This window comes from Mesoplodon bidens, assembly GCF_964165515.1.
Source record: "Mesoplodon bidens genome assembly, chromosome: 6".
NCBI classification, from domain to species: Eukaryota; Metazoa; Chordata; class Mammalia; order Artiodactyla; family Ziphiidae; genus Mesoplodon; species Mesoplodon bidens.
Window position 1 is genome coordinate 10,909,448 of NC_138162.1, and position 26,652 is coordinate 10,936,099.

Consider the following 26,652-nt stretch of genomic DNA (forward strand, 5'->3'; position numbering starts at 1 on the left):
TCACAGGCAAAAAGCTGAGGACAGAGCTGTGGGACCTGGCAGCGTCAGCGGGAGCACCAGGGCCAGGGGCTCCACTGGAAGGAGAGAGAGGCTGAGGCCCCTGGGAGTGGGGTAGTGGTCTAGATGCTGCGTCTGTCCCTCAGGGGCCCCCGGTTGGGCCTTTCAGAGGTCCCCAGGTAGAGCTGGGAGGAAAGTTCCCATGTAATGTCTCTAGAAACCTGGGAGGAAAGTACACCCTTTGGGCTGGGCTGGCAGAGAACCAAGATGGGGACCCACCCTCCCAAGATGGGGACGGGGCTGGGAACTGGGGCTAAGGGAAGACCTGGGGTAGGATTCTGGCCTGGGTGACCCTGGCAGTCTCCCTCTCTGAGCCTCAGTTTCTCCATCCGGAGAACACCTGCAATGCCGGGGATGGGGGGAGTGGGGAGTTGGGGGGCGCCATGGACTTTCCGGAGGGAGGGGCGGGGCCAGACCTGTGAGGGACACACAGCTGGCAGCCTTCACTCCCCCGCTCTTCTTGCTAGGGCCACCTGAGTGGGTCGCCTGGGGGGCGGGGGGCCTAGGGCATCGGAGGGCAGGACGGGTTGGGTGTTCCTCCGAGGCCAAGGTGGAAGCGGCTCCGTTGCTACGAGCGGCCTTAGCAACGCACCCATTCAGCGGAGACAAAGGCGCTGTCGCTTGAGTGCAGAGGCGCCCCTGCGGCTCTCTTGTTCCCACAGACGCTGCGCCTGCAGGGGCGGGGGCGGGGGGGCTGGAAGCCGAGGTGGGGGGGTGGGGGTTGCCGCTCGGCCCCTTCGGAACGCCCACAGCCTGCAGGGAGCCTGCGCCCTCCAGGCAGGCCTGCAGGAGCCGCCTCCAGCCCATTTTGCAGAAGGGGAAGCTGAGACTCAGAAGGACTGGGACACCTGCCAGAGGTGGAGGCCAGCTGGGGGTCTGGGGTCATACAGACCTGGGTTCAAATGTGCCTACGCTAACCCCCACGTGACTACTGCTGCGCCTCAGTTTCCTCATCTGCGCGGGCGGGGGCCCTGACCCCAGCTCTGCCACTGACCCTGGCTGGTCAGGGCTCCCCTCTATGCCTCAGCTTCCTCATCTGCACAGTGGGAGGGCGACAGAACCCCCGTTTCCCCAGGTCACCACATGAAAGGAGTCAGCAGGTGGCTGGGTTTAGCACAGAGCTCAGCCCTGGTCAGAGCTCCATAGGCAGGCCTCTTGCTCTGGTGGGAAAGAATCCCTTGTTGGAGGGCTGGGCAGTGCTAAGCCCGCCCCTCATAGGCTTGTCTCTGGTTTAAGACTGTGGGAACCCAGGCCCAGAGAGGCTGGCAGCGACCAGGGTCCCTGAGGCTCCCCTCGGGCCAGGCCGAGCTCTCCTTGAGTGGGGCCTCGGTGGTCCCGGCCCTGCCCTGCTACCCACAGGCCCCCCCATCACGCCCCTGTCAGCTGTCCAGCTGGGGAAACTGAGGTCTTGGGAAAGCACTTGCCCCTTACCGGGTTTGGAAGCCTCTCAGACCACCAGGCCCGGAGCCCTGAGGTGGGGAGGCGGGGAGGCTGGGCTTGGGGCGCTGGAGAGGTGGGAATGCAGAGAGGAAGGCAGCTTCTTGCTCCGGGGCCCTCCCGGCAGCGCCGGCCTGGGAAGGGGTCCCAGACTCACTCACTCCCTAAGTAAGCCTCTCCCCAGAGCACTGCATTGTCACTGACAGAGCCCACGGGGCGCTAATGGGGGACTTTCAGGCACCAGCAAGGAGCGGAGTGAGGGGAAGAGCCCCTCAAATTGTGGGAGGTCGGCTGTGGTTGCTTCTCAAATCACTTCCATTCCGGTACAGTGGGGCTGAGGGGGTGTCGGGATGCCAAAGGGAAAAGGGGAACCCCCTGAGGTGGGAGCTACACCTGAAGCCCTGAATGCGGTCAGCTGCACGGCCTGAGGACAGAGGAGGTCTGTCGGGGGGGTGGGGCCCGACTCCTGCTCCCCTTGCTCTGGGGGCCCTCGGCTACCCTGGTGATGACTCTTCCACCCCCAGTGGCCTTGGCATTCAAGTTCTGCCAGCAGCTCCCAGCCCCCTTCAGCCTGGTAACTGAGGGACAGGCCCTCTGGATCCCCAGGGGAAGCCCCACCCCAGGCCCGCCCTGGTCCCTGTAGTTTCCCTAACCCTGCCGGTCACACTTGCTAGCCCCTCGGCAGAGTCCTGCCACCACTGTCCCAGCCTCACCAGTCTCTCGGGTTCTGCAATGGAGGAGAAGGCTGTGGGGATCCTGGGGCCGTGCGTCCCTAGTAGGGGGAAAACACTCGATCAGGTGAATTTGCAGGAGGCTGAGGTAGGAAGCTCTCTCTCTGCTCCCCCCACCCTGGACAGGGATCTCATTATCAAAGACCCTAAGAATCCACTCAAAAGTTTACCTCATAGATTAGCGATGAAGACACTAAGGCCCAGAGAGGGAAAGTAACTTGCCCAAGGGCACACAGCAGGGGAAGTAGGAGCTGGGATTTAAATTCCTGGCCTGACCCTTAAGTCATTCAACCCATGCCCTATCTCAGGGCCCTGAACCTCATCCACCCACCTGCCTTTGGGAACCCTCCACATCCCTTCTGCATGGAAACCCAGGGAAAGTGACCCTGGGCAAGCTCTGCCTCTGGGCTGGGCACCAGGGACCCTTGTTCCCTGGTGGTGGTGATGGGAGGACAGGAGCCTTTTCTAAGCCATCCCCTAGGTCCTGCAGTTGCGGAATTCCCCAGGCCTCAGTCTCCTTGTCTTTAAGATGGGCTAATGGAATCTGCCGTGGCCCTCCTAGCTCAGCCCGAGCACTGGGGAGACCGACGCACCAGGTGGCACTCGGACTGGAGGGTGGTGTGGTCTTACCTCTAAGAACCAGGTGTCTTCAGGGTGGAGCCAAGACTACTGGGTTGTCACGGGCCACCTCCCAGGGACGTGAGGGCCTAGGGTGGAACCCCGGGCCCGCGGGACAGGAGAGAGCCTGAAAGGAAAGGGCGTCAGCGCTGGGATCCGGCCATAGGTGGGACCTCCCACCCTCCCACCCCACGGACCCCCCGCCTGCCCACTGTGAATGCCTCCGCTGCCTTCTTCTCAGTCATCCTCTGCAGGGCGCTCTGGACCTGGAGGATGGGGCCAGGGTCAGGGCTGGGACCTTCTCCTGACCTCCACAGGCCAGTCGCAGAGCCCCCTGCAAGTAAGCCCTGCCCGCCTCCACCCACATCCCACCCTCCAGCAGCTAGTATCCCCTGACTTACTTCCCCGTGTTGTAGGCTGCATAGACCAGGAAGATGTACGGCACGCTGGGGACAGACCCAGGGTGAGGGTGGGTGTCACTACCTGGGAGTCTCATCCCCTTTCCCCCAGTGTCTGGCCTGGCACCGCAGCAGAGATACCTCCAGAGACATTTAGAGACACAGGAGGATGAACACAAATCCTGCCCTGCCCCCCAGTCCGCGATGGGGAGCAGGCAGTTGTGGCATTCTATGGCAAAGAGAACCAGGAGGGGCCTTGCCCCGCTGGACCCCCTGCCTTCAGTCTCTGGTCAAGAGGCAGGTCTCTGCCCTCTATCCCTCCAAGCCGCACCCCCCTGACCTGCCCCATCCTCACACCCTCACCATGTTGCAGGGGTGGGGGATGGGAGAGGCGACACCTTCCTGAAGCTCCAAGGCTAAATCAGGTCCAGGGACAGCAGACCCAGGTTGCATTCTGATTGTACCTCTAGCTGAGTGCCTCTCTGAGACTCTGTCTCTTCATCTGGAAAGTGGGGAGGAGGCCAGGACTTGCTTCTGGCTGTGTGTGAAGGACTCAGCGCAGTGGCTGAGTCATAGCTGGCTCCTTCCCACACATGCGAGGACCACGACGGCCTCGCCGCTCACAAAGCACCAGCACACGTGGGGGGACCCTCACAGCAGCTCCATGGTTGGGGTGGTGGGGATTCTTTCTCCCCATTTGATGGAGAGGGACCCTGGGGCCCAGGGCAGGAGGCAGAGCACAAGTGTGACTCAGCGGGTAGCATGCGGAGCCTAGGACTTCCTCAGGTTCCACCTGGACAGTGTAACAGTTCCTCCCCAAGAGGACACAGGTGAGGGGACATGGGGTTCCTTGAGGCCCTCTAGTTTCCCAGGGCTGTGAGCTGGAGCCCCAGAGCTTGACTACTCCCCCTGGCTCCCAGGCACCAACTGGGTTGCTACCAGCCTCAATTCTGCCCCCAAGACAGACTCTGGGCCTCCCAGCCCCCCACACCCAGCCTGTGCTCTCTCCAAAGCCCCTGCACAGCCTCCCCCATCCTGTCTCCTTTTACTCACTCCTCACACCCAAACAGATGCACTCCAACCCAACCACACCAGCACCTGCCTAACGTCCTCCAAGGCTCCCTAGTACGCCTGGGGTGAAGCCTGAGCTCCTCACAACAGCTCTAGGGACCCTGCACAGTCTGGCCCCCATGTTCCCTCCTGTCCCCTTTCTCACCAGCTCCCCCAACCCCATGTCTCCCTCCATCTGATCCCACTGTGCTCCCCTGACTTAAAACATTCTTCCCCCTCTCTCCACACAGCGTTCAGGTATTAGCTGAGAATCACTGCCTCCAGGGAGTGCCCATTCTGCCTCCCCATACGGCCCCGACTGCCCCTTAGCCTTTCAGCCTCAGTCGTGCCCGCTGTGGTTGTGTGGTTTTGGTGTCTGTCTGTCCCTCAGGCTGAGACCCCCAAGGGTGGGTTCCTCGATCTTGAGTTCCAACACTTTCCCCAGGATGCAGCCCAGCACAGGGGAGGCGCTGGGGAAGTACATGCTGAATGGCCGAACGACACAAATGTGCTCACATTCACGGCGCTCCTGATGTGTGCCAGGTGTTATGCTTTGCCCTTTGCAAATATCTTCCCAGTGGAACCCCACAACGGTCCCACGAGGTGGAGAATATGATCCCCCCCTTTATAGAGATGTGGAAACTGAGGCCTGTCTCAACTTGTGCAGGCCTCCCAACGACACTCTCAGGCAGGGTAGGTGTGAGCTACAGCTAGTTGCAGAAGTGAGGCTCTGCTCTTCCACCACAAAACCTGGCACAGGGGCCAGACGGAAACAAGTCACCAAGAGTGAATGAATGAGTCAGCGCAGATTTCAGTCCCTCCAGCCCCAGGTCTGCTCCCTGGTCACCTTGGGCACGTCCTGCCCAGCTTATGCCCAAGACAGAGTGAGAGAGGGGCGGAGCTGGAGGTGGGGCAGGGAGAGAAAGACATGGAGAGGCAGCAGGTATGAGGGAAGAGAGAGGAGAGGGAAAGGCCAGGCCTGGGGAGGGAAGCAGCCAGGGGGGACCCAGAGAACGCGGCTCTGAGCCTAACTTGGGGACCTGCCCCGAGACAGTCACAGGAACATCAGAGTGGGCCCAGGTCTCATGCCTTCTGACCCCCTCATAAGGCAGCCTCTCCCCTCTTTTACCAGACCTGAAGGTCTGAGGCTGGCTGGGAGGGGGCAAGAGAGGTGACACTCAGAGAGAGGGAGAAGCAGGGTAAGGGACCAAGAGACAGGGGGTCAGAGCCCAACAGAAGGGGTGATGTAGAGAGAGGCCCAGGAGAAGCCAGGTGGGTCCATGCCAGAGGAGGTGGGGACAGGGACAGGAGCCTGTGACAGAGCCTGAAAGACAGAGAAAGAATCCCAGGGAAAACTCAGAGACAGAGACGAAGTAATGAGACACCGGGAGAGGAAAGGACCTGCCCTGAGAGGGAGGCAGACAGCGTGGTGATGGTGGCTCTGGCTCCCTGGCTGCAGCCCTGCCCACCTGAGGGCCACAGGCAGGGAAGGAGCTGGAGTGGTTGCCATAGCAACAGGATGCTGCTGCCCTCGCCACTCTGAGGCAGGGTGGAGACACCTGGGTAGGGTCCCTCTGCTAAGTGGGCTGAGGTGGAATTCCAGCCCGCGGAGCTCTGGGAGTGCAGGGCTTGGAGGAAGGGCTTCTCTGTGTCCATCTCTGTCCCCAGCTGCTCAGGTCCCGCCAGGTCTCTGGGAGCCGTGCTTCTTTAGGAAGAGCGTTGGAACCCCAGTTTTTCTTTGCTCTCCCGGCCCCTCTCTGGGCACAACCTCCATCCTCCCTGAGCAGTCTGCACCCCCCATCTCCCACCGCCCCTGTTCTTTCCCCTCTCCATTCCCATGCCTGCCTGGCAGAGAGTGGCAAGTCCCCAGGGCCCAGGGGGAGAAGACAACATGGACCAGGACCCTGGACACCAACCCCCTTTGCACCCTCCCTTCTTCCTGCCTCATCCCTCCCTTAACACTTCACTCCCTGGTCTTGGGCATCGTCTGCCTCCCCGACTCATGTCACCTCCACAAGAACAGGGCATTTTGCAGCCTCCTTTGCTGCTGTGTCCCTGGCGCCTAGCACAGTGCCTGGCCTCTAGTGGACATTCAATAAACCTCGCAGGGATGGATGAATAACTAACTGGATGAGGGTGCCCCTCCTGACCCCAGCTCCCCACCCCCACTCCCAGCCTCAGCAGCTCTTCCAGGAACCAGGCCCCTCTGTGGTCAAAGCTGAATATCCTGATGGCTGAGAACACAGACTCTGAACTTGGGCCCCATGCTGCTCCTTCCTACTGTGAGGCCTCGGGCAGATGACTTCATGGAATCTGTTTCCCCGTTTGTAAGGCCTGTTCAGAGATATAAATATGATCCTGGTCCAGGACTCAGAGCACTTAGGCATCCATCAGCAGGAAGCCCAGCTCTGGGACACAGGGACCCTGGACAGAGTTTGCACTTGATTTCCCAAGCTTGTCTTTGTCCATCCGTGGGCCACCTCACTTCTCAGCCCTGAGAGGGACCTGGGCTCGGCAGAGCTGGGAGTGGGGAGTGCAGACAACAGGAAGAGGTGCTGGGGGGTACAAGGGAGGCTGAGGGGCAGGGCAGGGGCGGATTGGGCCCTCCTTAGACTGACCTCCCTCCCAGCACTCAGCTCCCAGGGCTGTGGCTGTTTGTGTCTGTACCTGGGTCCCCCATAGATCTGCAAACCCCCTGAAGACAAGGGCTTAGTCTGACCCATCTCTGTGGCTCCAGGACACAGGACCTGAAAGGCACACAGGGGGGTTCCTGCGGTCCCATGTTACTGCTTCATTTATGTGGGTCATGTCCTTCCAGCCAAAACCTTTTCTGAACTGCTGTCCTCACTGATGGAGCAGCTCATGCTGCCCCACAGTAGGCCATCCACAAACCCCAAGGGGAGAGGTCCCTGGTGTCCTGTACCCCCATCCTCGGCTTCCTGCCGAGGCCGGAAGTGGCTCTAGCACAGCCTGGGGACTGGAACTTCTGCTGCGCCCTTGAGCGTCAGGGCACAAGGCATCTTAGCCACCCCCTTTCTGGGCCTCAGATTCTTCAACTGCCAAATGGACCCCCAAATCCTCCCTGAGGTACTGCTCTTTGATTGGAGGTTTGTTCCCACTCTCCCCCTCACCCGCCCTCCCCTTGACAGTGTCCCCGAGGCTGCTGGTGATTCCCATGACAGAGAGGACACTCCCTCCCCAGCCCCCTGACAAACCAGCCACACCCTCTGAGCTCCAGTGCATGGCGGAGCCCTGGTCCCACACGGCCCAGGGCCCGGAAGGAATTGAGGCCCACGGCGGCGTAGGCCCAGGCCGGGCTGAGGTGCACCAACATGCTGACCAGCCAGGTCAGGCCCAGGACGGGCAGCAGGACCAACACTGGCTTCACCTTGGGCCTGCAGGACAGCAGGCTGGACTAAGGGAGGCCAGGGGGCCAGGGGGCTCCCCACAGGGTTCTGGGGAGGGCAGCCCCTGGAAAGTGCCTGGAGAGGGGCCGGAGCAGCAGACTGGGGACTTAGGCTCAGGACTTAGGTGTAGCTGGAACTTTCGGCTGGACCTGGTGGCCCCTTCTCAGACACCCAGAGTGGCATGAAGTAGGGGTAATGGCACTGGGGAGATAGGGTCCCAGTCCCAAGCCTGGCTCAAAGGAAGGGAGTTGCAGCTGTCCAGGGGGAGGGCTGAGGCCTGGACAGTGGGTCCAGGGGGCATGGAGTCTGGAAGGGGACCCCTGGGGCTGCCTGGATTTTCAGGCTCCACTGGCTTGGGCTGCCCTGCCCTTGGCAGAGGGGTGGTGGTGAGGAGGAAGGCTGGGGGGTGGTGGTGGTGCCTGCTTCAGCAGGATATGGTCCTGGAGAGTGATGGGGATTCTTGGCAGGGGTAGAGACCTAGATTCTCACCCTGAACCTGAACTTCTAGGGACTGCCTGACTTGGGGGTCTCCTCTACCTTGTCGCCACCAGACCATCAGTGCTTTCTGCAGAAGGTGAGTCCCCAGGACAGTGGCTGGTGTCCACATCCCACGTCATATACACACAGGCTCAATTACCATCTGCACAGGTAACACGCATGGGCACAGACTTCCACACGCCCACGTGCATGAGCATGTGTGCACACGCAGCACAGACACATTGCAGACATATGCTCATTTATAACCTTGCACTCACAAGCACACGTGGCCACACCTGGCTCCCCACTTCTTCTTGACTCCCCCAGTCTGGGGCCTCACCACATCTGGATCAGGATCTGCTGCTGCACACAGGGCTGCGGGCTCAGCCTGCGGGCACGGCGGCGGGCCCTGGACACGGTGACAATCACCACACGGACCAGGATGCAGGTTTTGGCCTGGAGATCTGGTGTCAGTGGGGGCACCCTCCCCCTTCCCCGACACATCCCTCCCCTGCAGGGCCCCCAGGCCTCCCCGCTCACGGTCAGCACGGTCAGCACGGGCCCCACAAAAGCCCAGATGGCGTCTGTGTGCACACTGAGCCAGCAGTGCCCAGTGGCCACGTAGTCATGTGGGGACACTGCCAGGGTGATGGCCACGATGGCCACAGGCACGCCTAGGGGAAGAAGAGGTGACCTCAGGGCCGTGTCTCTCGGGAGCCAGCCCCCGTCCAGAGCTGCATCCTCCAGCTGTCCCATAGTAGTGGGCGTACTGGCGGCACTGGGCGATCCAGGGAGTGGGGTTGGGTGGGCCTGATATTTTGGGTGGCACTGGAGCCCCGAGTAGTTGGGGAGCGGAAGAGCTGAGATTGAGTCGAGGCCTTAGGGCTGAGAATCAAGAGTTGGAAACTGGCGATTGGCGTGGGGTTAGCTGGCTTCAGATTAAGGAGGCAGTGCCGGGGGCTGGGAGCTGAGGCAGTTGAAGTGGAGGAGGATTACGAACTGGAGCTGGGTAGAGTTGGAGGTCGACGGAGCTGAGTTTGTGTCAGACACGGGCGCTGGCCACTGGGTGGCGCTGGGTGCCGGTGGAGGAGGGTGTTGGGCGGTGGGTGTTGGACACAACAGAGGCCACGCGAGGCAGGGTGGAGGGGAACAGAGCAAGAGTGGGGAGCAGAGGGGCCTCACCCCAGCCTGTGGCGTAGCAGCGCGGCTTCCTGGGCGCCCGGGCGCATGCTCACAGCCACCACCTTGCTGCACAGCGGCAGCCCTTCCGCCAACATCCAGGAGAAGGCGACCAAAAAGAGGAGGTGCATCACTGCTGTGACGGCCACACACACCACCTGTGTGGGAGGGTGGGGGGTCCCCACGGAGGCCGGTCATGGGTGCGGTCCACCCTGGGTCCCCTGTCCGTGCCTGGCGTTGCCAGCCCAAAGCAGTATGAGCGGGTAGGGTCTCGGGGCAGCGCCCTGGGCCCAGCTCCAACATTCTGGGTCTTTCCTCTCTAGGCCATACTCCTCCCCGGAAATGGAGCCAAGTGAAGATATGGGGGGCAACCCAGAAAAGGCTGAAGGTGCTTTCCCAGGCCCCCCTGAGCTCACAAGCCCACCCCGCTGGCCGCCCACCTTGTTGGCCTTTGCCCACTCACTGGCCACGAGGAAGCCCTCGGCGGAGGCCAGGGAGAAGGTGAGTTTCTTGTGGACTGTGGCTCGTTCTGACTGGGGGACCCCGGGCAGGCAGAGGAGTTGGTTAGCAAGGACCCCCACCACCACCTGCGTTCTGGTGAGCCAGCCAGTGAAGGACGAAAGGGCGGCTCCACAGGGGCTTCTCGGACCGAGGATGGACACCCACCCGAGGAGGGACGTGGAGGCCCACGAGGGGCGGGGCGGGCCCAGGGTGGCAGGCAAAGTGGTGAGCTTGCCCCACCTGGCCGCCAGTAAGAGCAAGAATGTGGTGGCGAGGGCACAGGACACACCGCAGCCCACAGACGAGAGCGTCCTCAGCAGGGACCCCCCGTCGGGGCGTCTCTGTGGGAGGGACAGAGACCCCGAAGGACAGCAGCCCCACCAACACCCTGGCCCGACGGGACACTCACCCGCCCCGCCCGGCAGCTCCCAGGCTCCTCAACCACATTCTCTGCCGTGAAGCAGGGATGGCCAGGCCTGCACACAGCAATTTGATCATGAACATTTGCATGTCCTCTCCTGCTGGAGAGGGGCCCAGCTTTCACGGACTCCTCAGATACCGAGAAGCACTAGACTGGAAGTGACCACCGACACGCCCATGGGGAGGAGGGATGGTATGTGACAACCACCCACTGAGGGGGAACAGGGAGCTGGCACGGATTACTCACGATGTGTCCGATGTCCATGCTGTTTTTACAGGAAAAATGCATTCGGTAGCGTGTTTTTCTAGCATGCTCCCAGCAGGCCAAGTGACCGCAGCATTCCTGGGCTCAGACACCATCTCACTCAACCTGAGTCCCCTTCTGGTCCAGCGAGCCCACCTTGCTTGGCCTCCTCCTGGAACTTGGCATCCCCCCAAGGCTGTGAATGCTAATGCCTCTCAGGGGCCTGTCTTTAGTTGCGACTCCTTTTACTTCTAACCTCACCTTGACCATGGCTTTACCTACTGGATCTTGGGGCCAGCTGAGACCCCTCCCACCCCGAGCACCGGACCACAGACCCACAAACCCGTTGCCCACCTGTGCCTCCTGAGACGAGTCCCACATCCCCCGGTGGCCCAGGTCACCCCTCCTCCTCAGCCAGTCTTCCTCATCTCCCCACTGCTCCCTGGCCCAGGGCCCCTCCCCTCTCCTAGGCCAGGCCCGCAGCCCCCGAGCTGCTTTTCCCCCCTGGCCCCCACCTCAGCCTCACTCCCTGCACCAGCGGCCTCCCTCATGTAAATCTAAAGCCTGCTTCACACTCTTCCACATCTGCCCTCTGCTACAGGACCACGATCCAAGCGCGTGGGCCTGGCCTTCCAGGCCTGTGCGATCTGACCCGTGCCTACCTTGTTCACTGCCATCCCCCGACCCCGGGCATCGCACTGGAAGCCCCAGACACATTGCAGTTCTAGAACGTAACTCGTCTGCCACTTCTAGCCTCCTTGCCTTTGCTCAGATGGCCCTCTGCTTGGAATGCCTTTCTGTTCAACTCCTGTGCATCCTTTAAAACTTGGTTCTGACATCACCTTCCCCTGCCCCACTGCCCCCTCCCCAGCACTCACCTGGACGTCGTACACCTGGACGTACAACAGGACGGCAAAGTTGGTGCTGTGGTTGCAGAAGCAGGTGGTTGAGTCCTGGTACAGAGCGGTCACGGAGCAGCCAGTGGTGGCCCAGGAGCCCCTGAGTCTGGGCTTGGGGTGAGTAGTGAACAGAGGGCTCTTGAGCTGGGCTGGACATGGGGCTGGGGGACAGGTGGCAAGCAGGGGAAAGCCTCTCCCCAGAGCCTGGGGTCCCTCAGTGCCCTGCCTCTAACCAGCTATGTGACCTTGGCCAAGTCACTGCCCCTCCCTGGGTCTCAGTTTTTCATCTGTAAAATGTACTTTTCTCAGGAATGGTAGGAGGATGGGGCTGATACCAATGATCACCATTGATTAACTGTGTTAATTACTAAGCAACAGTGATTGATGTTCATTCCCTCATCAACTCTACCACCCATTCCACAGATGAGTCTCTTCCTAGGTACCCCACAGAGTAGGCTTGCATACCTACTATGATAGGGAGCTCACTACCTCCTGGGTAACAGGCTCTCCTGCCCCAGCTTGTCCCCAGTTGAGTGGGGCTTGGAACCACCCCTGCAAGGAAGTTGGTGAATGGAGGCCAAAAACATGCTTGAGTCCTGCCTCATCCTCAAGAGGAACAGATGTTTTTTTTTAATTTAAAAAAATTTTTTTTTGGAGGGGGGCCATACTGCAGGGTATGCGGACCTTAGTTCCCCAACCAGGGATGGAACCTGGTTCCCTGCAGGGGAAGCGCGGCTCTTAACCACTGGACCACCAGGTAAGTCCCTGGATGTCTTTTTTTTTCCAAGTGCCTTATTTAAAGAACTTGGGGGACTTCCTTGGTGGTCCAGTGGTAGAGAATCAGCCTTACAACACAGGGGACACAGGTTTGATCCCTGGTCAGGGAACTAAGATCCCACATGCTGCAGGGCAACTAAGCCCGTGTGCCACAACTACTGAGCTTGCGTGCCTTGGCTAGAGAGCTCACGTGCCGCAAACTACAGAGCCCACGCCCTCCGGAGCCTGAGCACCACAACTAGAGAAGAGAAAACCCGCACGCCACAACTAGAGAGAAGCCCATGCACCACAACAATGATCCCGCATGCCTCAACTAAGACCCGACGCAGCCAAAAATAAATAAAATTTAAAAATTAAGAGAAATAAAGAAAGAACTTGGAAACCCACCCGATGCTGAAGTTCCAGAAAGCACAGACAGGCTCCACCAGCTTCAGAGGGAAGGCCTAAGGGCAGCCAACAGGGACAGGGCAGGTGTGTGAGCACATGTGGGCAAGGAGAGAGACCAGACGATGCAGGGGGATGTGGAGGCCTCCTGCATTTGAGGGACCAGGGTGTTGCCCAGCATGGGTCATGGGTGCAGGGACTGGAGAGGAATGCCGGCAGGGCGGCAGAAGGAAGGTGAAGTGAGTAGAGTTTCAGGCTGGCATTATGGTTAATATCGAAATCCTAGGAACAAGCTAACAAGCTAACAAACCACTGTGAGTCTTCCCTCCAGGATGCTCTGCCTAGTAAGAACACACAGGTCTCTATCTACTGTTAGGGAAAGAGCTCGCCATATATATATATATATATATATATATTTTTTAACATCTTTATTGGAGTATAATTGCTTCACAATGGTGTGTTAGCTTCTGCTGTATAACAAAGTGAATCAGCTATACGTATACATATACATATATCCCCATATCTCCTCCCTCTTGCGTCTCCCTCCCACCCTCCCTATCCCACCCCTCTAGGTGGTCACAAAGCACGGAGCTGATCTCCCTGTGCTATGCGGCTGCTTCCCACTAGCTATCTATTTCACATTTGGTAGTGTATATATGTCCATGCTACTCTCTCACTTCGTCCCAGCTTACCCTTCCCCCTCCCCGTGTCCTCAAGTCTATTCTCTACGTCTGCGTGTTTACTCCTGTCTTGCCCCTAGGTTCTTCAGAACCATTTTTTTTGTTAGATTCCATATATATGTATTAGCATACGGTGTATGTTTTTCTCTTTCTGACTTACTTCACTCTGTATGACAGACTCTAGTTCCATCCACCTCACTACAAATAACTCAGTTTCTTTTCTTTTTATGGCTGAGTAGTATTCCATTGTATATATGTGCCACATCTTCTTTATCCATTCATCTGTCGATGGACACTTAGGTTGCTTCCATGTCCTGACTACTGTATATAGAGTTGCAATGAACATTATGGTACATGACTCTTTTTGAATTATGGTTTTCTCGGGGTATATGTCCAGTAGTGGGATTGCTGGGTCATATGGTAGTTCTATTTTTAGTTTTTTAAGGAACCTCCATACTGTTCTCCATAGTGGCTGTATCAGTTTACATTCCCACCAACAGTGCAAGAGGGTTGCCTTTTCTCCACACCCTCTCCAGCATCGCCATATGTTTTTCAGTACAGGAAAAAGCTGCCTGACATTCTGCATAGTAGGAGCCCATTTATGGTTTTTAAAAAAATAAGGTTCTATGTAATTGTGAAAACACATGCACAAAAGGTCTGGAATCAAACACACAGCTAACTTAACAATAGTTAGGTCTCAGTTTGAATGTGTTTAATGAACATGTTAGTTCTTTTGTAATGAACAATAACAACACTATGGACTTTATAAGATGTCATCAAGCAGAAAGAAGAGATCAGGTGGCAGGTGGTACCTGTCCCAGACCAAGCAGGGAGGCAGCCTGAGCTCAGGACTTGGGTTATTTGTCCCGACTGGGGAGGGTAACAGCAACGTCACCTCACTAGAATATGATACTTTGTGTTTTGCAAAGTACTTTCATGTCCTTTATTGTTGTTGATATTCATAGCAACCTAGGGGACGGGTATAAATTTATGTAATTTCAGATGAGGAAGGTGAGCCTCAGAGAGGGGAATTAATCTGTTCGAGGTCACACAGCAGTGAGCTTAGACTGGGTTGTGACTTGGTCGACTCCATGCTCTTCCCATACTCTGTGACGATGCCTCCAGAGAACATATGATTCCTTGGGTTGACTGAATTATTACCACATGTATTCATTCACTCATAATATTTTTCCTGGATCTCAGGTACTATGTTAGGTGCTGGAACACAAAGAAAACCTGCTGTTTGCTTTTAAAATGGATGATTGTTACACCACTGGTAGCATTTTCAAGTGGTACAAACTGAAATATCAGTGCAGCTTATACACTCAAAAGCCACAAAACTGTTGGTGTCCAGTAGCTCCATACCTGGCCATATATCCCCAGGAGACAGTCACCAGAATCAAAACATATTATAAGGGAGGATTTTCACAGGGTTAGGCAGGGTTAATTGTAATAGAAAAAACTCTGCAGATACTCTGGATGCATGGAGGGGAAGGGGTCAAGTTCATTTTGGACCATCCCCTGGGAAGGGGGTGGGCGGTTCTGGACTTGGCCACAGTCAAGGCCTACGCATTGCTAGGATCAAGCAGCAAGTGAGAAAGGACAGGATGGCAAAGGGACATCTGTGACAGAGACAATGCAGAAAACACGTGTGGGGAAAATGAAAAACACAAATGTTTACATGGCTCAACTGAAAGAGCAAGGGCTTTGATTTTGCAAAAGGGAAAAAAAAATATATATATATATATATAGAATTGTGTACCCAGAAAAAGGCTGAAGGGAAACACATGGAAAAGTTTAGGGCAGCTATCTCTGGGTAATAGGATTTGTCTTCTTTATCCTTTTCTACATTTTCCAAATTTGCCACAATGAGCAATCCCTTACTTTTAATTATTTTTCATTTTAATGTATTTTAATTCATATAATTGATATATAAATACAATCTCAGAAGTTAGTTGTTTGAAAATATAAACAAAATTGGTAAACTTCTAGCTAAACTGATCAAGAACGAAAAGGCAAACATCATTATAAATCCTACACATGTTAAAAGGATAATAAGTGACTATTATGAACAACTTCCTGCTAGAATTGAACAACGTAGATGAAAGGAACAAATTCCTTAAAGGGCACAAATTACTAAAACCATCTCAAGAAGAAATAAAACACCCCAAACAATCCTATATCAGTTTAAGAAATAACTCATACTTTAAAAACTTCCCACAAAGAAAACACCAGGCCTGAAAGACTTCACTGGTCTTCACTGGCCTATCAAGCATTTAAGGAAGAAATAATACCAATTCTGCAAAACTCTCTTAGGAAACAGAGGAGGAGAGAATTCCCAACACATTTTATGAGATTATCATTAACCTGACACCAAAACCAGAGGAAGACAGTATAAGAAAACTACAGAACATATTACATATTCAAGAATATAAACACAAAAATCCTTAACAAATATTAGCAAATTGAATCCAGCAATATATACAAAGGATAATACACCATAAGCAAGTGGGGTTTATCCCAGGAATCCAAGGCTGGTTTGACATTTGAAAATCAATCAATGCAATTTACTATATTAACAGAATAAAAGAGAAAACCATATGATCCTATCAATGTGGAAGAAACATTTGGCAAAATTCAATAGCCATTCATGATCAAAATTCTCAGCAAAGCAGGAAGAAAAGAGAACTTAATCTGACAAAGGGCATCTACAAAAAGCCCACAGCTAGCATCACATTTAATGGTTCAAGACTGAATACTCTCCCCCCTAAAGTTAGGAACAAGACAAAGCTATTTGGTCTCGTCACTCCTATTTAATGCTGAACTAGAGGTCCTAGCCATTGCACCAAGGAAGGAAAATCGGAAAAAAAAAAAAAAAAAAAAGACATGGATTGGAAAGGAGAAAACAAAACTGTCTTCATTTGCAGACAACATGATCAGGGATGTAGAAGATCCTAAGAACACTATAAGAGAGCTACCAGAAGTACTAAGTGAGTCTAACAAGGCTGCGGGATACAATCTCATTATATAAAAGTCAATTGTATTACTATATACTTGCAATGAACAATTTAAAATTGAATTAAGAAAATAATACCATTTACAAAAAAGGGTATATCTAACAAAGTACCTTCAAGACCTGTACCCTGACAACTGTATATCACTGCTGAGAGAAATTCAAGAAAACCTAAATAAACAGAGGGATATACCTTGATTAAGGATTGGAAGATTCATTGTTAAGATGCCAGTTCATCATCTTATTTCAATTTGAGACATTTAATGCAATCCCAATCAAAATCCCAGCAGGTGTTTCCATAGACATTAACAAGCTGATTCTAGAATTTAGATGGCAATGTGAACACCCTAGGCTAGCCAAAGCAATTTTGAAAAGGAAGAACAATGTTGGAGGACTTACACAACCTGATTTCAAGGCTTACCATACAGATACATTAATCACGACACTATAGGGTTAGTGTATAGATCTCTGGAACAGAATAGAAAGCCCAGAAACAGACTTACACATATATGGACAATTGATTTTCAAAAAAGGTGATAAATCAATGGGAGAAAGAATAATCTTTTCAACAAATGATATTGGAATGGGATGTCTATATGGAAAAATAATGAATTTCAACCCCTACCCAACATAATACACATAAATGAATTGAAATAAATCATAGACATAAATGTAAAGGTTAAAATGATAAACTTCCTTGAGAATATCTTTGTGACCTTGGGATAAGCAAGATTTCCTAGATAGGATGCAAGAAGCATAAACCATGCAGGGTAAAAACTAGATTTTATCACATTCAAAACTTATCTTCCAAAGACACTGTCAAGAAAGTGAAAAGCAATCCAGAGACTAGAAGATATTATTCACAAAATATATAGCTGACAAAGGACTTGTATTCAAAATATATAAAGAATTCTTACAATTCAATGATAAGACAAATAATTTAAAAATTGGGGAAGAACAAAGGCGGAGGCATCATGCGTACTGATTTCAAACTATATTACAAAGCTATAGAAATTAAAACAGTATGGTATTGGCATTAAAAACAGACACATAGGGCTTCCCTGGTGGCGCAGTGGTTGAGAGTCTGCCTGCCGATGCAGGGGACACGGGTTGGAGCCCTGGTCAGGGAAGATCCCACATACCACAGAGCCACTAAGCCCGTGCCTGAGCTCTAGAGACCGTGAGCCACAACTACTGAGCCCGTGCGCCACAGCTACTGAAGCCTGTGCACCTAGAGCCTGTGCTCCACAACAAGAGAAGCCACCACAATGAGAAGCCCGCACAATACAAGGAAGAGTAGCCCCCGCTTGCCACAACTAGGAAACTCTCGCGAGCAGCAACAAAGACCCAACACAGCCAATAAATAAATAAATTAAATTAAATTAAATTAAATTAAATAAATTAATAAAAAAACAAGTAAAAGGAAAAACAAATTATGGTCTATCCATATAACGGAATTCTACACAGCACTAATGAGGAGTGAATTACTGAAACAGGCAACAACGTAGATGATACTCAAAAATACCACTTGAGCAAAAGAAGCCAGACCATGGCACACACTATATGGTTCCATTTATATGAAGCTTTAGGAAAGACAGACAATCTAGAGTCACAGAAAACAGAGCACTGATTTCCTGGGTCAGAGTGGGGAAGGCTGATGGGGAAGAGGCACGAAGAAGCCTTTTGGGAAGGTGGAAAAGTTCTGTATCTTGATTGGGGCAGTGATACATGAGTATATACACTGGTCAAAACTCATCAAGCTATACACTTAAAATGGATGTTTTAGTATATGTAGATTTATATACCTTAATGAAATTGATTTTTCAGAAGTCTTGAGATGATATACAAAAGATATAATCTGTGGTGGGGGTGTGTGTGTCCAGGATTGGTGGTTTTGAGCAAAGGAGACTTTAGCTTTCTCTGAAATGCTCTAAAGCTTCAAAAGCGAGAAGGAATTTGTGTATTACATATAATGGATTAAATGGCATATCTTGGTGATCTTTTCTTGTCAATTTACAGCAAAATACCTCATTCTTTACATAACCTCAGCTGATATTCCACTTTATAGCTCTATAAGGCTAAGTAATCCCCTATTGATGGACATTTAGGTTATTTTTATGCTTATGAAGCATACTGCAGTGCAGGTCTCTCATATCTCCCTGTATTACTGATGGGAACCACCAGTTTTTCAAGTCATGCAGACCTATAATGAAATCCCAGCTCTGCCACTTATAAGCTGGTGCCAGGCACAGCACCTCTTCCAAGCTCACTTTTGTGGAATGGGCAGTTGGAAGATTAAATGAATGCTGCTTATTTAAGGCACCCGCCATAAAGTAAGTGTGCAATGCACTACTGCCCTTCCCCCTCTCTCGAGGACAATGGGATGGCTTGTGGATGAGTATTTTTCTTGAACATTTTAGACGTTAGTTGTCCAGTGAACAAATACTGGGATGTAGCGGGGGGCACCAAACCAGGATAACTGTACTGGGTGGCTGTTTCCCAGAAGCATCGCCCAGTACCTGCACCCAGTGTTGCAGGTGAAAGGTCACAGCCGTGTTGGCCTCCCCGGTTTCATCCCACACCTCAGATGAGATGATTGCTGACCCCACCTGGGTGCTTAGGAACCTGTGGGGAGAAAGGGAGCTTTTAAGGGCACCAGGTGTCTGTGGGGGAGAGGTCATACATGGCTGGGGTCATGTCATCCAGGCCCCTGCAGAACAGATGATACCCTCTGTGGAAAAGTCCTGTGCTGGGAATTAGGGCACCTGGGTTCCATTCTTTCTGGTAATTTGAGTAAGCCCTGTTCCCTCCCTGAGAGTCAGCACTGAAGCCAGGACCCCAGGCAGGAGCTGAGCCATGTTCCCACCAGCCCATCTTTGGCAGGCCCAGAAATCTGTGTGTGTCAGGGGGGAGCAGGTTTGGCCCTGGGCTGCCAAGGGCAGATATGCCTAACAGAATGGGGGCTCTGGGATGGGATGGAGGCCTAGCCTTCCCTGGTGAGGGGATCCAGGCCCTCAGCTGCCTGCTGGGTGGGACCCACTCACCTCTGCATTCTGCTTGCCTCTTCAGAGGTGTCAGGGGCCTGGGGCTCTCGGCCAGGGGCCCCCAGGGTGTACTGGAAGACACTTGAGCTGAACCAGCTGTGGATCATGGTGACTCCAGAGAGGCCTGGATGAATAGAAGGAGGCCTAAGACCCGCCCAGTGACTGAACAAGCACCACAGGTTGGTCCTGAGGGAAATGCTCTGCCCACCTTACACATAGGGAAACTGAGTCTCATAGAGGTTAAATGACTTCCCGAAGATCACACAGTTAATAAGTGGCAGAGCCAGAATTTCAACCAGCCATAGTTGACGTGCTTAACCTGCCAGCTCCAAAGCCCTTTGCCCCTTATCCTAATCCTCCACCCCTGGGTGGCACCGAGGGAAAATGTGTGGTTGAGGGGAGGAGACTAAGTGAACACCTACCATGTGGTAGGCACTTTAAGCTTATAACAACCCGAGGCGAGTACTAGTAATACAGTTTTACAGATGAGGAGACACTTCTGAAAGGTAAGGTGACTTATTCAAAATAGTAGAGCTAGCAACTGTGAGGGATGAGGTTTGACCCAGACCCCAACAGGACCCCACCACCCCTCTCCCTCACCCACCTTTCCTGAGGAGCCGCCTCACTTCAGCAGCAGGGATGAGGGTGTGGCCAGGCCCCTCTGGATGCCCACTGGGCATCGTGAACACTTGGCCCTCCGTGCTGGTCTTCCTCAAGCGTAGGCTCCGCAACTGCAGGCCTGGGAGCAAATGAGGCTCAGGGGCTGGACCTCAGGAGGGAGGTCTTTCTGCTGGGCTGGCCCTGCTGGCAGGGTCTGCATCCCCTCTCCCTGCCACACACCTAGGAGGCCACCATTCCTGCACAGAGAGGTTCAGCAACTTACCCAAGGTAAGTCTGACTTCTCCAAGCCAGGGAGAGGGGGTCACTGAGAAGGGGGAGTCTCTGGGGGATGGGACATGAATATCAATGAGCTGCCAGAAGCCACTGGGCACCTGAAGGACCCAAGTTTTGCCTGAAGTTCCAGCGTAAGTGCTCCCCCACTCAATCTACAAACATTCACTAAGTGTGCCCTTGGGTCTGAACCTGAGATGCAGAAAGGACTCAGAAATAGCCCTGGCACTCAGAGAACTTCAGGTGGTATTATGTAATTACCATAAAGGCGATAAAAGATATGTTCAAAACACTGGGGTGACAGAGGAGAGAGGAACTGTCGGGAGAGAGCTAGAACTGGGGAGCCTTCCTAGCAGAGCTGGTGCTCAAGCAGGGTTCTGAAGGATGTATGCGAGTTTGCTAGGAGACCAAGAGAGAAAGAGTATTCTGGATTGAGGGCACAGCATGGGCAAAGGCAGGAAAGAGAATGGAGTGTCTGTGGGAGTCTGAGAACTCCCAGTGACCAGGGCTGAGGAGGATGTGTGAGCCCAGGCCCCACCTGGAGCCCAGATGTGTGGCACAGGTGGCGGGCAGGCTCACCAGTACAGTGGTGCTGGATGTGCGTTCGGGCCGCTCAGAGGTCAGCATGGTGCTCAGCAGGGGCACCAGGCGCTGCTCGCTGGCCACCAGGGCCCGGGGTCCGCCCACCACCTGGGAGGAGGCCACAACTCAGCCCTCTCTCAGACGCCACGCCCCACAGCTGCCTGCCCTGACCACTGCGGTTAACAGGATCTCAATGATCTGTGAGGTGGCCTGCAGGCTCCAGACCCTCAGTGGCTCTGCAGGGCCTCCAGGATCAAGTCCTGGCTCCTCAGCCGACACTTGAGGCCCTGCCTGATGAGCCTTCTCTGACTTCTCCAATGCTCTGCTAAGCCACGTCATCCTCTAGTCAAGCTGAAGGCCTCACAGTGCTCTCTGCCTGCTGGCAGGTTGTTTGCCAACCAGGGTACACTCTGAAGGCAGGGCCGTGCCTCCTGCGTCTTTGGTCTGGCTCAGTGTTAGATCTCTAACAGGTGCTCAAGTTTTAGGTTCCAAAAAGGAAACCATGTGGGGTGAGGACAGAAAAGGGAGGGGGAACGTGCACTAATGGGACACCTCCTCTGTGGTGGGCAAGTCACCTGATAGACGCCTACTCCTCTCCATTGCCTAAGCAAGACAGGTATGACCATCCCCATTTTCCAGGGAAGAAAACTGAGGTTCAGAGTCCAGTTTTCCCCAGTCTGTCACGGTGTCTCAGATCCCCAGTAAAATGCAGGCTTACACATCCCCTAGGATGGGGAGCATCACCTGGACAGGCGAACATTCCACTGAACCAGCCTCCTGTGTTGTGCCATCCCCACCCCACCCCCAAGCCCAGTTTTGAATTCTGTCCTGAAGTCACAGGGGGACCATGTCTGCCTCTTAAGCCCCAGAGCTTTTCAGGCAGTGTTCACGACCCCTCATTTTCTCCCTCTCTGGGCTGATGACTCCCAGGCCTACAGCCACTTCTGCCACGATGAGATTTCCAACACCCTCACCATCTGTCTCTTCTGTTCTCCATGGCTGAACACTCAGCAGAGAGGGCCTCCTACTTAAGGTGGTCAGCGGACTGTTGGATGTGGGAGGCCCTTACTGACTAGTGGCTCTTAATTTTTAACCGCAGAAGTTGTTCAAGAGCAGTTGTATGCGGAAGTTCAACTTATAAAACAGACAGAAGAAGGGCTTCTCCTGATGGATGGAGAGATGGAGCTCAGAGATGGGGGCTGACTCGCCCGTGGCTACACAGTCGGTGGCAAGGTAGGAACCAGGGCCCAGGCCCCTGCCCCACCAAGCCCTGCCAGCCTCACCTCGCTGACTGACAGCCACGCACCAGCCAGCTGCTCCTCCAGGACCAGGCTGGCCACAGACACAATGGCCTGGCCCAGCTACTCCCAGGGCCCTGTCATGGGCTCTGGCTCCCATGTCCCAAGCGCTGCCACTCTTTTCAGGAAGTGCATGACAGCCAGCAGTGCAGCTGGCCCCAGTGGAGCTGTCTCCTTTGTCAGGACTCTCTCCAGGATTCCCAGGAAGCTGGAGGCCTCGGCCAGGGACAGGTCTCCGTGGGCTTCAGAGAGAGGGTCAGGGAGGAGCTGTGGTGCAGAAGAGCTGCTGACTGCTGGTCTGTCTCAAGGGGACCCCCCGCAAGGGGCTATACTTGGCCTCTGCCAGTCTTCTTGGGGGGTGTGGGTCTAACTAGTCACAAGCCCCCAGCTCTCAGAGGCTCCAGAATAGGGGGCATGAACAACCTTAATTCCTGCACACACATTAGGTGGGTGTCCCCTTTACAGGTGAGGACACTGAGATGCAGGGATGCCACCCATAGTGCCCCCAGACCCTCCAGCCCCCTGGGAGGGGGCTCACCACAATGGCATTGGCCAGGGCATTGACTTGGCTGATAACATCCTGGCCAGACCATGACTGGGCGTCCTGCAGCTGCTGGTAGGTCTCTGCAAAGGAGTGGATGCCAGACTGAGCACTGGGCAACATCCTCTGCAGAGGTGCCCCATCCCCTGTGTGCTGCTCGGGGAAGAAGAGGACACTGATGGCTGTGTGTCTGGAGACTTAGGTGTCCTGGATGGGGAAACTGAAGCAAAGAATGGCAAAATCACCTGCTCGAGGTGACTCCCACACAGCTGGGATTCACCCCCAGTTCCGTATGGCCCCATTGTCTGTGGTCTAGACTCCGTGGAGGCCCCCGAAACTCTGAGAAGATTCTGAATTCCCAGGCTGTGCCAACTGCTCCCCCTCAGCCTACACTGGTCCATACCCAGCGTCCCCTTCAGCAGAGCCCAGGGCACAGCCGGACAGGGCGCACCTGGCCGGTAGCAGCAGAGGAAGGGCAGAGGCTGCAGGTAAAACAAAAAGCCCTCGGTGCGGGCTCCAGGGTCCTACGTAGGGCACTCCTCTGAGGGCACTGGCCAGGGTGGGAGAGGTGTCAGGGCCGCATCCTGGCTTCCCATCGGCCCCTCTGACCCACAGCCCGTTCGGGCCTTGAAGGCGCCTGCACACTTGAGGAGGCGCCAGGACGCGCGGTCCCGGAGTTAGGGGGCGACATGGGAACCTGGGAGATAAGTGCTGCAGCCAACACTGGGAGGAGCAAGGTCGCCAGGGGGCGAGCCCATTCAGGCTGCTAGGACTGGGCGGACGCCCGAGGTACTGGAGGCCTGGAGAGGGCGTGGCCAGAGGTGGGCGTGGCCCGGTTGGCAAGAGGTGGGCTGGGTCCCCCAGTCGGAAGGGAAGCGGATGGGAGCCAGGAGGTTGGGGGTGGAGCCAAAAGGTGGGCGGGGCCTGACAAACAGGAGGCTGGGCGGGCCGTACCCAGACAGAGAAGCCGCACCCGCACCGGCGGTAGCAGCGAGGGTGTGACGTCCAGGGCGCCCAGATCCCAGCGGAAGAGCAGGCCGCCAGGGGCGCGGCGCGCAGGCCCGTGCCCGGTGCAGCTGCGCGGGGCTCAGCGCCCGGGCCCACAGATGGTAGTCGGTGAGGTTGCCGCTGAAGGCGTCACGCGCCAGAAGCCGCCGCCCAGGGAGTCCTGGTGTTGGCCCCAAACGAGGATGCCGCCAGGTGGCAGTGGGTGGCCCGCGCCAAGGCCCCGCGCCCCAGCGGTTCGCAGCCCTTCGGCGAACAGCGACCAGTGCCCGCAGAGCTGCTCCCACGTGGCGCACACGTGGTGCCAGCGGCCATCCGCGCGAAGGCAGCGTGGAAAGGCGCGTGGTGCCCGCGCACCGCGAGCGCCGCGTGCACGGCGCCGCCCGGCTCGGCGAAGGCGCGCAGCTGCAGCGCGTTGGCCAGCGCGGGTACAGCCAGGGAGGAGAGTGCGGCCGCGTCGGATGAGGCGGCGTTCCACTGCACGTGCACGCACGCTGTCAGCGTCCCGAGCGCCGGCAGAGGCGTCCGAAGCCACGCCGCCCGGCCCGCGGTCCTCTCGCCGAACATTAGTGCGGCCGCGGTGCGCGCGCCTGCGGGGACACACGGGCCTCGACCTCAGTTTCCCCAACTGCGCACACCGTCCTGCTTCTGACGGCCCTTTGGCGCAGCTGTAGGGCCCCTTCTGGGCTTCTGGTTCCTCCCTCCCTCTGGAAGGAAGAAATGGGGCTCCAGTGCCCGTGCCCAGGGGTCAACCCTCTACTTTCAGTCCAGGACAAGGGAACCTGAGAGGCGATGTGGACTTCCTCTGGGGTCAAACCACAAGGACTGTCACGGTGGGCTGCCATCTCCTAGCCCCCTCCCCCCAGCCCCCACTTCCCAGGCCCCGGCCCACACTCACGCCTCTGCGGGGGTCTTTGCAGAGGGGCCTCTCTTTTGCCTACCCAGATGGGGTCAGGCAGCCGTGGAGCGAGGACCGCATCTGGGTGCCGCAGTACTACGTGGCCAAACTACTGCTCACAGGACTCTTGGGCCTCCCACCAGCTCAGCCGCTGCCCTGGGAACTTGCATACCTCATCTGCAGTCTCCATTACCTCTCCAGGGGCCACTGGAGCTGCAGGGCGAGAGGAGGGTCAATGTGGGAGAAGTGTGTGGGCATCTGACCCTTGCAGGGTGAGTAGGGTAGGCAGTGCCAAGGACACTGAGCTTGGAGTCATTTGGGGCTGGATGGGGCTGAACCCTAGCTATGCTCTATGACCTAGCAAGTTTTGTCCCCTTGCTGAGCCTGTTTTGTCATCTGTATAGTGGCAGGAATGAGATGGACATGAGTGATGCTTTCAGCCCAGGGCCTGTTATAGGGGTGCTGAACTAAATGGCGCCTCCTCCCTTCCTCTGCATTCGAGGCCAGTGTAGCACATGGGCCCGGGGCTGGCTGAACTGGGGGCAGGCAGAGCCTCTCTGTGGCATCCCTCATACCAACCTGTGACCCAAGGGTTCCTTGATTCACCTGGGGAGTTGGAAGGGGTCCCAGAGAGACTCCTTATCTGAGAGAGAAGCAGAGAGGTGGGGTCTGAGTCAGGTCCGCACGCCCATATGTACAGTTATTGAATGCCTACTGTGTGCTCCAGTGGGGTGCAGTGGAAGCTGCAGGCCCTGCAGTCAGACCTGGGTTCACCCAGAGTGTGATCTGGGGCAGGTCACTTCATTGCCCTGAGCCTGTTTCCTCGCATCCGGTGGATGTTTTTAGTTCTATGTCAGGGGCTTAGCTTGTGTAACCTTTGCGGTTACCCCATGATGTGAGGTGGCCACTTGGAACCTAGCAGCTTTGAGTCCCCTTGGCCTCCTCCCCTGCACCCCCCTGCCTCCCAGAAGTTCAGGTACCAGGAGGGCAAGGAGGCAATAGCACCAGGGGGCCATTCTGGATCCAGCAGGGGCAGGCGAGGAACAGCAGGAATCACAGGCGTGGCCAATGGGGGCTGGGGAAGGAAAAAAGCACAGGAAAGCAGCTCACTGTCCTGCCTGGCTTGCTATGCTACCCACTCGGTCATCTCGCCCCTTGTTTGGCTCCCAGACCCCACTGGGCTGGAAGCCCAGGATGGGATGGCCGTGGGATGGCCCACCCAGTGGGGATGACATTTACTGCACAAAGGGATGGTCTCCAGGAGCCTCTTCCAAGACCGCAGATGGGAAACACTGTAGCCCTGGTGAGCTGACAGGGGCTTGGGGGTGGGGAGGAGGGCAGCAGCTGTCCACGGGCCAGAGAGTGGTGGAAACAAAGTGCAGGGTCTCCTGGGGTGCGAGGGGAGGGAGGGAGAGCGAGCTCTGGGCCCTGTAGGCTTCCTCATGTCCTTTGGGCTTCTCAGTCTGGCATTCAAGGTTCTGCTCTATCAGGCCTCTGCTGAGCTCTCTGGCCTCACCAGTGCCACCATTCCCCCATGCAGCCACCTTTTCCCTTGCTCTCTAAGCTGCTCCCGTTTCCCCAGGCAGCATCCCTTGTCCAGACCTTTGGCCATGCTGTCCCTCCTGCCTAGACTGGCCTCCCACTCCCTCAGAGGCACCACCTACAAGATCAGCTTGTGATCACTTCATCGCAAGTTTCAGTCTGAAACTTCACTTCAGACCTGCCACTGCCAGGTTCTATAGTAAGCTGAGGAGACCCTAATCACATGTGATTTGGGGGTTGCTCTTGGCAGCCTGGGGGGCTTCAGGCCAGCAAGAGCCCTGGCCAGGCACAAATGGGTCTCAGAAAACACTGGAAGTGAAGTAACACCCCGCTGTGTCCCACCATTCAGCCTTATGCCACCTGGAGGTCTGGAGCCATCACCAATGATAATTCATACCCTTTCTCCTTTCCCAGATAAAGTCTATAAGCGTGAAAATCAAACAGATCCCAGCACGGGAGGACACGGAGTTCACACATTTTGGACTCTGAAAAGCACCAATTTATTGTCACTTTCTCCCGTTTTAAACAGTATTTGCGTCCACCAGGCCCCACCCCCAACCCCAAGTCAGTGGGGAGTTA

General features: G+C 55.3%; 1 protein-coding gene across 1 annotated transcript; it reads right to left on the reverse strand.

The window, feature by feature from the left end:
- On the reverse strand, window positions 1-25,547 carry ADGRD2 (adhesion G protein-coupled receptor D2; the record flags this gene model as incomplete). Its single annotated transcript, XM_081237882.1, is given in 38 exon segments — window positions 1-74; window positions 474-543; window positions 650-728; window positions 1,489-1,628; window positions 2,208-2,266; window positions 2,856-2,874; window positions 2,878-2,970; window positions 3,056-3,109; window positions 3,245-3,247; window positions 3,250-3,289; window positions 6,959-7,038; window positions 7,554-7,686; window positions 8,516-8,631; window positions 8,716-8,849; window positions 9,358-9,391; window positions 9,393-9,512; window positions 9,795-9,948; window positions 10,096-10,196; window positions 11,398-11,518; window positions 12,571-12,638; window positions 18,792-18,897; window positions 19,317-19,440; window positions 19,921-20,085; window positions 20,787-20,810; window positions 20,813-20,897; window positions 22,073-22,150; window positions 22,154-22,354; window positions 22,626-22,711; window positions 23,080-23,152; window positions 23,156-23,178; window positions 23,583-23,676; window positions 23,678-23,775; window positions 23,778-23,954; window positions 23,957-24,223; window positions 24,532-24,640; window positions 24,644-24,744; window positions 25,111-25,174; window positions 25,512-25,547. Coding segments are annotated over 38 exon segments (3,603 nt in total).
- Between the last annotated feature and the right edge of the window lie 1,105 nt (window positions 25,548-26,652).